Raw genomic sequence first — 10,929 nt, 5'->3', positions numbered from 1 at the left:
GCTTTTTTCTTTTTACTTATGTGGTGCTGAGGAATCGAACCCAGGGCCTCTGGCATGCAAGGCATGCGCTATACCACTGAGCCACCTTCCCAGCCCTCCATGAGACTCTTATCTCTAATTAACCATCAAAAAGCTGGAAGTGGAGCTGTGGCTCAAGTGCCACCCTTGAGTTAAAAACAACAGCTCAGGGCTGGGAATGTGGCTTAGTGGTAGATTGCTTGCCTACCATGCATGAAGCCCTGGGTTCAATTCCTCAGTGCTATATACACAGAAAAAGGCAGAAGTGGTGCTGTGGCTTAAGTGGTAGAGTGCTAGCCTTGAACGAAGGAAGCTCAGGGACAGTGCCCAGGCCCAGAGTTCAAGCTCCAGGACTGGCAGAGAGAGAGAGAGAGAGAGAGAGAGAGAGAGAGAGAGGAAGGAAGGAAGGGAAGGAAAGAAAAGAAGGAAGAAAAGAAAAGAAAAAAAAGATAGTATTCATTGCAGCTAAGTGTCAAGTCAAAACAGTGTACAGCTCCCTCCACTGAGAACTCCTTCCTCCTCCTTTCTTCTCCTGGCTGACTCCAGTTAACCTTTCAGTTCTTGCTTAGATATCAGTTTGCTCCTCCCAGGCCAAGAGGTCTTCATTCTCCTCTTCCTTCAACATCCCTTTGCATTCCCACAGCACCCTATGTGGCCCTGTCAGCCACCTCATCTTTGGTCACAGTTCACTGGTTTGTGATCCCACCAAACCAAGCACTGAGATTTGCAGTCAAGTTTTCTTCTCCCCCATGCCTGGTAGAAATTCTTGTATACCATAACCCCAGTGGACATTTGTTGTAGAAATGAACAAATGAAAAATGAGTGAATGAATGGGGTGCACTTGGGTGATCGTTTCTCCCTCCACTAAGTGGTCTCCATATTCCAGTTGATAGATGTCCCAACTCATGCACAGAGCTCCATTTTCATTAGGCAGATACTTGACACCCATAGAGATTCTGGGTGGCATGGACCCCCCCCCCTGAACCAGGCAAATCACACCGGTTATCCTAGCTACTCAAGAGGTTGAGAGCTGAGTGTTTCTGTTTGAATACAGCTTGGGCTGAAAAGTCTTCTGGACAGGACAGGAGCTCAAGGACAGCACCCATACTCAGAGTTCAAGTCCCAGGACTGGCAAAGAAAAAAAAAGTATAGGGAAATAATAAAGCCAGGAGGTAGATTAGCACACCATAACATCTTACCCTCATAGTTGCTCAGGGAGGCCCCAAATTTGGCTCTGAGTTCGATCCTGGTTGGCAAAGTAAATACTATAACTCATGAGTCACAGTACACTCAACTGTGTGCAGGGCCTGCCCAGTGGTGCCTCTGTTGCCAGGTAACACACCATGGAGCTTCTGCAGACTTTTTAGTTGGCACACCGGTAGGGGGAGATGTTATTGGCATCTAATGAGTAGAGCAGAGATCAGAGATGCTACTCATGTCTTACACTGCAAGACAGCACTCCACAGTGAAAAATTACCCAACCAAGATGTCAATAGCACTAAGGCTCAGAAACCTAATAGCCTTCTTCACTTTTGCACACCCTAAGAGAGGACCATCATTACCCTAAGAGAGGACCATCATTGGGCTACGCCAGCTTCCACTTTTCCATTGTTTTCCACCAAATCCTTGATTTCCAGCTTTCCAGAACTTAGGGGAGTCTGCAGTGAGGTTTCTAGGAGACTTTTTGCTTTAGGGGGGAAAAGTGCATTGTGGGAAATTCTCCTTTTTTCCAGTTTTAAGCACTTAAGCATCAACATGATGCCTAATTCTGGGAAAGCACTTTGGGTCTAACGTGGGACAATTACAAGGCACAAAAGTCAACACAGTGAGGATGGCAGGGAGGAAAGGAAGAACCTGGCCCTGGCTGGCACTCAGTGATATTTGCAGGACTCTTTTCTAAAAACCCTTCCAGATTCATTCATCCAACAAACGTTTAGTGAGCATTTCTTCTATGCCAGTCACTGTGAGACCTTGAAAACAAACAAAGCCAAACAAACCACTGACATCCTGACTTCCTGGAGTTTGGAGATTGGTAGTGGAGCCAGACCCACAATCAAACACAACAGTGAGAACTAGGAAGCAGAATCAAGTGCCCTGTGGAAACGTTTGAAGTCTAGGGGGAAGCCAGACCCTGTGCTACCTCACCAAAGATCACCTTGGTAGAAGAGACTGTCTTACTTCAGAATCAAAGCCAGGAATAAACCACTCAGACTGATTGGGGCTTTCTGGTATCTTCACTATTAGGACTCGTGCACTTGTCTAGCAAGTATGACTCTGAGTCCAACCCCCAGCACTGCCCAAATGAGAACAATGCATGCATGCATACCTGCATGCATGAATGAATCATTGAATGAATGAACAGGAGACTGAGATCTAAGGATCACTGTTTGAAGACAGCCAGGCAAGAAAGTCTATGAGACTCTTAACGTCCAAGTAAGCATCAAAAAAACAGAAATGGAGTTGTGGCACAAGTACTAGCCTTGAGCAAAAAAACTTAGAGACACTGCTTGGGCCCTGAGTTCAAGCCCCAAGACTGGCACAAAAAGAAAAAGAAAATTCACAGGGCCCTTCAGCCACCAGCATCCTCAAACACACATGCTATAGTAAATGCTCCAATGGGACCAAGAGGCTCTTTCTGTAGATTTGTGCTGTGAAGCTGGCCATTGGACACCTCTTTTTTCTGCCCAGCCATGCCTGTAGCCTGGTTAAGAGGATGGTCAACAGCTGGCTGTGTCAGATCTCAAGTCATGTGATTAAAAAAAAAATCCCGAGTCTTAATTTTCTCTACTATTTTTGGAAATAACATTATGATTATTTCAGACAGCTGCTAAGATAATAGAAATGACATATTATTAAATAATATTATGTATTATAATATCACATATATTATTATATATTGTTGATAATAGGTATAAATGAGATAATAAGTATAAAACTCCATCTATCCGACCATTCACTTACCAATCCATCTAACCATCTATCTAATTGTTCCTCCATCAATTCATCCAACCATTTACTCATCTATCTATCTAACCATCCATCCATCCTTCCATCTAATCATCCATCTGTCCATCCAGTCATATAAACATCTTTCTAACCATCCAACCGTCCATTCAGCCATGTGCTAAGCACTGCACAGGAGCTAAGATGAGGAGACCTGTATGGCAAGTGGATAGACCTGCGGGACAGGGAGTCCCTGTTCGTTTTATTAACATATGTTATCTTTTAGAGGGGGACATTCTGGGGCCTGCTGCTCATGCGTAGTCTAGATCCCAGCTTACTTGGCCTTGTTGGGAGCCCATGAGTCCTCCTCTGGCCCGGGGTTAAACCAGGTCTTACTGTTGTGGACTAAGGTATACCTGGCCCTTTAATTGCCATCTTTAGTCCCCTCTCCAGTGAAATTAGCTCCATTTTACAGAAGAGGAAATAGGTTCAGAGAGGGAGATTAACTTGGGCAAGGTCACCTAGCCAAGGGGTGGATGGGTCCTCAGGCCATTTGCCCGTACAGCCTCTACTATTTCCCCAGCAGCGTACTTCCAGGCGTGATGGAGAGTAAAAGCAAAGAATCTCCCAGACAGGTCAGTCTCTGACTGTGTCTTTCACTGGCCACGTGTCCTTGGTGAAGGATGACAAGGACAGTTACCCAGTCCCTATTCTGTGGGGGATGTCAAGGGCTCTATACCCCGGTTCCGCTGAGCCCTAAGGATCTACTGCATTCCAGAAGCTGAGGTGTGTGTGTGTGTGTGTGTGTGTGTGTGTGTGTCCATGCACGCACATGAGATGTATAAAGAGTTAATGTTTATAAAATGCACCTAACTTTCAAATTTTCAAAAGTGTGACCCCCCACCTCCCCACCAAAGGAAAACCAAGCATTCTTTTTAATCTCCCTCCTCAGAAACAAAACTGTCACCACTTTCCTTGGTGGCCTCCCACGGAATTTTCTATGCAAATAACAACCCCAGTGTACATATGTCGGTCTATATCCGGAAACAACCCAGGGCTTTAGCCTGCAGCTTTGGCAACAGGGAGTTTCTTCCCCATCTCCATTTTCCCTTCAGCAGTGGGCTAGCATTCTATCCTAAATTTAACGGTCCTCCCCTACTGGGAAGTGGGGGGCGGGGAGGAATAGTTGGGCAACTTCCGGTTTGGGAGGAGGGGGTCGTCACAAGCCACCGAGCCTGAGCTCTTGGCCGTCAGTCAGTCAGCAGCACTTCCCTAGACGCTTTACCCAAGCTGCACACTCCCAGCACATGTGTAACTCTTAGTCCCCACAGCCACGTGGGCTGGTGCATCTGTACCTCAACCTCTCCCTACATTCTCCAGAGCCAAGGGAAGTCTGGAGGGACAAACCGACTGGCTCAGGGTCCATCCACTCGTGTCCAGACCCCAGCTGGACCCTGTCCTGGCTACATGAACTGGGCGCAGCACAGCTTCCTTTGGGCCTGCTTGTGTGCAGCAAAGCAGGTTGATTCCCCAAGCCCAACGTCCATGGAATCTCAGAAAACCTCCAAGCATGCATTCCCAGGCAAGCCAAAGGCAGACAAAAAAACAAAAAGAACCAAGCCCTCCCTGCAGGCACGACGGCCCCTCCCAGCACTCCCTTCCCATTCCACTCAGGCTTCCTCCCAGTCTGGTCCTTCTAGTTGACCCCTTGGAGGGTCTCTGGGCCCATTAGAAAGGCATTGAGGATGTCCTAGGACCTCTGAAACCTCACCACGATCCCTCCCGGGCCAGTCTTCCCCCCCCCCCCCCCACCCCAGGGCCAGCAGCTGGCCCCACTCACCATAAGTACTTTCCACGGGAGCCCCAAGGGGCGCGTTCACACTGACCATGGCCAAGTATATCCAGCCGGACACTGGCGGGCATGGAGGAGCTGGGGGCCCGCACAGAGCCGCAGCGGGGGCCACCGGGAGCCAGTCCACCAGGAAGGCAGTGAGCACGGCCAGCTGCCACGACCTGGTTATCTTATTGATTCTTCTAATCACCCAGGGTGGGTGGATACGTTAAAGAGTAACCAGTCACTTAGGGAACCTGTAGCTGGGGACTGTCGCTATTTCCATGGCAACAGCGACCTGGCCAGACCTGAGGTCCTCTCAGGTCCTAATCCTGAACTGTAAGGTTAGGGGTACCCAGAGTCAGACAAGAAGGGGTGTCTGCCCGCCCTGTCCCCCAACTTGAGTAAAGGGTGTGAGTAGGAGGGGCTGTGAAGGTGAGAGTCCAAGTTGGGTGGGGTTTTATGACTGTAAATGATGGGTGTGGCCTGATACAGGAAACAGGGGAAGTTGAGGGAGGGATGGGAGAAAAGGAGGGTGGAGCACTGAGTTTATTGAGCACCCAGGGGAGGCTGGGAAGTGATTTTGTGGTCTTTAAAGTTGGAGGTGAGTAAACTGAGACAGCAGGAAAAAGTACTTGCGTAGAGGCTGGTGGAGGGTACTCAGAAGGGCTGGAATTACAACCCCAGCCTCTCATTTCATCCAACTGGTTTAATGGTGCATCTACTATATGCTATGCCTTCTTCTAGACTCCTCTGACAGGAATGAGCTGAGTAGACATCATCTCCGTACCCAGGGGACTGCGAGATGGATAGAGGAGATTCAAGTATTTCAAACTGGTGGGTGGTAAGGTGGAGAACCATTGGCTCTGTACCCAGGGGTGGGTGCTCTGCCCTGCCCTGGTCTCCCTCCTGATGCAATCTACAGATTGTGTGTCAGAGACCTCCTGGGTGTTTGCAGTCTTGCATTGTATACACCTGCCACCTGGCTCTTTTTGGTGACCGCCCCTTTTGTCCCAGAGCTCGCTCTCAGTACCTACCTGGGGATTCGGAAATCAGAGTCTTCATTGTGTCATACAGAGCTCAAATGAGAAGCAGAAAAGCAAACTCAGAGCTCAAAGGACGCATAAAACTACAGCTCTGCTAGTTGGTATTTTTGGCGGGGGAGAGGGTAGGTAAATGACTTTATTTCCTTACAGGAATAGCCCCCTCGTGGGTGTCCCTAGCTCTCGGCCCCTGGTCTCCTTTTCCAGGGCATTTTCTCACTCCCCCCCCCCAGGGGATCTCTTACCCCTGGGCATAGGCTGGGGTTCCCAGTTCTAAGTTCTGCCTGCCTCTTGGCCTCTTCCTGCCTTCCTTTTCCTTCCTTCCTTCCAGTTTCAGGCCCGTAGCTCCTGACATCAGTGCTTCTCTGTGTCTTTCCAGTTTGTTTCTTGACTAAATCCCAAGGCAGGATGAACCAAGGCCTTTTGCTTTCTTCCTGTCTACACTCAGTAGCCATTCATGACTGGAATGGAAACAAAGTCACCGAGAAGGACAGATGGGCCCAATATGATCACCAACACCCAAGGCCCTTCCATACTTCCCAGCACCCTAGCCCAGGTTCCTGACTCCTCTCTCAGCTGTCCTCTACCTCCAGTTCAGATTTTTCTCTCTTCTAACCTTTTCCACTCTTTCCCGCAGGTTCATGAGTCTTCACATCCTGAGATCAGACCTCCCCTGAGTACCCACTAACCAAAATGGAAACCCATGGACATCTCCACCAGATGCCCAGACCCAGCTATATCTGCAGCCCTTGAATCTCACCTCCTACATACTCAGAACGTCATTCACTTGTCTCCACTCCCACCATCTTGCTTCCAGCCATCCTCATTGCTCATCTGGGCTGCTGAGATCACCTTTTGCCTGCCTTCAGCATCCAGTGGGACCCTCCTCACAACTACCCTTCATTAAATCATCTTCTCTAGGGAAAACCTGACCATGACATGCCAGTGCTAGGAGAGGGATGAACCTTCCTTCTTGCCGGCCTGTGAGGTCATAGACTGTTCATGGCTTGGCCCTGCCTACTTTACATCCAACTTCCTTTAGCCCCCGAACATTTGAGATCTTGGGGTGGAGCGCCTGCGCGCTTCAGCTCAAGGTGAGCACTCTACCGCTTGAGCCATAGCACCACTTCCGGTTTTCCAGTGGTTTATTGGATATGAGTCTCACAGACTTTGCTGCAGCGGCTGGCTTTGAACCACAATCCTCAGATCTCAGCCTCCTGAGTAGCTAGGATTACAAGCGTGAGCCACCGGCACCCGGTGACAATTTTGTTTTTAAAGGCCATATAATCATTGAGTGCTGGTAGTTCATGCCTTATATTTATCACTACTCCTGGAGGCTGAGATCTGAGGATTGAGGTTCAAAGCCAGACCCAAAAGAAAAGTCTGTGATATTCTGATCTCTAATTAACCAGCAAAAAGCCAGAAGTAGAAGTGTGAGTCAAGTGGTAGAGCACCAACTGTAAACAAAAATTCCCTGAGTTTAAGCCTTAGTACCATCTCCCAGTCCCCCACCCCGCAAAAAAAAAAAAGGAAGAAAAAAGGGAAGAAGATAAAAAGAAGGAAGGAGGGAGGGAGGAAGATGGTAGACTTGTTTTGGTGCCAACAGCGGATCTGTATTAACAGCACCAGTAAGTGACAGCTTAAAGCTGACACTTCTATAGTACCAATTATATGCTAAGACTCTGTTTTGTGCTGTAATACTTTGAGGAGGCAGAAAGCTGTTAGTGTCCCCACCGAGAGGGTGTGGTGACTTACCCAGCACACTCAGTCACTAAGTTAAATTTGTGAGTAGGCTATTTGGCTCTAGGGCTAACTCTCGCCATTGTTGAATGAATGAGCCAATGAATGATCACTTGAGATAGGGCAGCAGGGTCAAACATTGTTGTTTTTGTTTGGTTGTGCTGAAGATCTAACCCTTAGCCCGGAGCCTGGTAGACAAGGGCTCTACTGCCGAGCTCAGTCCCAAGCCTTCAAACACGGTAAACAGAAATAGGCCTCTAGCAACAAAGATGCCATTCCTCTGGACAAAGTATAACAAGAAGGGTACCAAATGCAGTGCCCTCAAGTGACTCCTTACCCCATCCAGAGCTGCCAGCCTGAACAAGTCCCCTTCTCCTTTGGCCTGTTCTTATCAAAGATCCTATCAGAAATGGCAAATCCTGCCATCATCTGGAATTCCCATCCAACAATGGCAACTTCTGCTGAATCCTATCTGCTTCAGTCTGCTCGGTGAGTGCCTCTCTTCTTTGCAGAGAGAAGATTGAGGAAGGGCTTTGCATGTAGCTGATTGAATGTCAACTTTTCTTTTTTCTTTTTTTTGGCTGGTCCTGGGGCTTGAACTCTGGGCCTAGGCACCATCCCTGAGCTTCTTTTGCTCAAGGCTAGTGCTTTACCTCTTGAGCCACAGTGCCACTTAAGGGCTTTTTCTGACTAGTTTATTGGAGATAAGAGTCTCCTGGTCTTTCCAGCTTGAGCTGGCTTTGAACCATGATCCTCAGATCTCAGTCTCCTGAATAGGTAGGATTACAGGTATGAGCCACCTTCTTCAGCCTCCAGTTTTCTGTCTGTGAAATGATACGTAGCATTACTCTTCATTTAAAAGTGCAGTTGTTATTCAATGAGACTAAGAGTGCAGCTGGCCCCCATTCAAAGCAGCTAGTAACCAACAGGAGTTGTGATTCTCTTTATCCCAGCCCCCAGAACACATGGAGCCACAGTGGCCAGTTGAAACAGCACAGACAGTGGGGATAGGGAAAGCTGAGTTGAAATTCTATGTCTGTTCCTTTTTAGTCACTTTGTGATATCACTGGCTCCGGGGGTCAGGTAACACCTACACTTTCAGAACACTTTGGGAAAACACTTTGGGACTTAGACTTGGCAAGCCTTTTTGCCCCACCATAGAAGGGTGTTAGTAATTTTTTGTTAGCGAAATCTTCCATCTTTCTTTTACAAAAGAAAACGTAGTTGGCTTAGTGGTAGAGTGCTTGCCTTGCATGCACGAAGCCCTGGGTTCGATTCCTCAGTACCACATAAACAGAAAAAGCCAGAAGTGGCACTGCGGCTCAAGTGGTAGAGTGCTAGCCTTGAGCACAGAGAGGTTCAAGGAGAGTGCCCAGGCTGAGTTTAAGCTCCAGAATCAGCAGAAATAAAGAAAGAAAAGAAAGGAAGGGAGGGAGGGAGGGAAGGAGGGAGGGAGGAAGGGAGGAAGAAAAGGTATTTTAATGCCCCTACCCAAAAAGAGGAAGGATATTATCTGCGCATAACAAACTTTGATTTGCTTATTTCACTCACTTCCAGCATTTGGAAATTGGTACACAACCTCATGTTCCACTTTTCTCTTCTGCAGAGTGGAGTAATAATATATCTGCATGGGTCACAGCACTGATCTAGACTCTGTAGTGGGGTTAGGGCCTTCGTTCCTCCCCTCATCTTCTAGTCTGTACCTTTCTCCCTTCATCCAATTTCCTTGTCTCATTTTTTTTGACCCTCCTAGAACTTGAGAGAAAGGCCAAGAGAAAAGCCACTGTGGTGGGGTCTCAAAGGACTTTATTGATGCCAGAAGGGAACATATGTGGTGGCCTGGGTAGTTACAGCCAAGGGAAGAGGACTTGCTGTCCACCGACAACACAGTAACTCTGCAGAAAGGGAGCTGTTTTCCATCCAGAACTGTTCCAGGTGTTTGAATGGAGCTGAATAGAGGGGGCGGGGTGGGGGGGCCCAGCTGCAGGGCAAGGTCTGAGGGGGGATTTTTTTCTCTCTTTTGGAGACAGGGGGTTTTTTGTGTTTTTCTCTCTCGGTGTGGGGGGGGTGTGGAGAGGGAAATCGTTTAATGGAATGAGATAGTGTAGAAAAAAAAAGGAAAAAATGAGATGGACAGAGAGACAGACTGAGAGATTGAGAGAGAAAGAAAAAGTGAGAGTTGCCTCAAGCCAGCTTTGTTTCTGATAGGTGATCTGGAAGCCTGAGCTCTAGTCTCCGTGCCCTAGAAAGCAAGCTAGACTGCTCTAAGCCACACCCTTCGAGACTCAGTATCCCCAGCAGTAAAGGGCCTGTGCATTCTATGGTTGGTCCAGTAACAAGCAATGTGGGGAGTGGATGTCCACAGTTTTCTAGTGGTTAATTGGAGAGAAGAGTCTCAAGGTCTTTCCTGCCCCAATTGGCTTTGAACATCAATCCTCAGATCTCAGTCTCCTGAGTAGCAAGGATCACAGTCGTGAGCCACCAGCACCGGTCTTTTTTATTTTGTTTGATTTTATTTTTAATTTCTTCATGGATCCTAGTTTGAGGGAGGGATCCAGCACCAGAGATCCCAAGATTTGTGGGATCACAAACCTAGAAGCCTATTGGATTTGAGTCCAGAGAAGCACATGTTGCGGTTGCAGTTACCTTGGTAACTGGGGGGACAGGCAGAACATGGCTTCCCCATCTTGTAGGGCGCCTCTCCAATCCAGTTGCCCCTGGAAGAGAAAAGATGCCAGGAAAACAGAGTTAGGGCATTAAGTGAGCAACCCAATCCATATTTCAGCACTGGGATCATTGGTCATGTGACCTTGGGAAGGTCATACCCCTAAGCCTCAGTTTCTTCATCTGCAAAACCAACAGAAGACCCCCAACACACAGAGATGCAGCAAAGTTCAAATACATGCACACTGCCTGGTGGGTGATTCAGGATTTATTTCTTATTCCCCCATCCCCTTTGCAGTAAGACAGATCTGAGAGCTCTGGTCCTTGGTTCTAGCTCCTGATGACAGGCAGAACCATCTTTTGAAAGGTTGGTTTTTATCCTGGGTGAAATCAATCAGTGGAACATTACAGTGCCTTCTGAGAAAACAGCTCATCATATTCATGTGCCGTACCAAATGAGAGTTAGAGGAATTTGCCCATGTCTTCTGACAAAAAAAAAAAAAAAAAGGACTGGGGCTGGGAAGGTGGCTCAGTGGTAGAGCGCTTGCCTTGCATGCATAAGGCCCTGGGTTCGATTCCTCAGCACCACATAAGAAAAAAAGAAAAAAGCTGGAAGTGGCGCTGTGGCTCAAGTGGTAGAGTGCTAGCCTTGAGCTGAAGAGCTGAGGGACAGCGCCCAGGCCCAGAGTT

At 48.0% G+C, this 10,929-nt stretch overlaps 1 protein-coding gene across 1 annotated transcript in view; it reads right to left on the bottom strand.

Annotated features, from left to right (window-relative positions):
* Positions 1-10,074: 10,074 nt before the first annotated feature.
* Positions 10,075-10,929, bottom strand: part of R3hdml (R3H domain containing-like) — a 9,527-nt gene continuing 8,672 nt past the window's right edge. Inside the window, exon 5 of the mRNA XM_013010799.1 lies at positions 10,075-10,292. Within this exon, the coding sequence (XP_012866253.1) occupies positions 10,160-10,292 (133 nt within the window). The 3' untranslated portion in view covers positions 10,075-10,159. The remainder of the gene's footprint in view (positions 10,293-10,929) is intronic.

Source organism: Dipodomys ordii, unplaced genomic scaffold, assembly GCF_000151885.1.
Source record: "Dipodomys ordii isolate 6190 unplaced genomic scaffold, Dord_2.0 Scaffold13, whole genome shotgun sequence".
NCBI classification, from domain to species: Eukaryota; Metazoa; Chordata; class Mammalia; order Rodentia; family Heteromyidae; genus Dipodomys; species Dipodomys ordii.
This window is presented reverse-complemented; position numbering and strand designations above follow the sequence as displayed.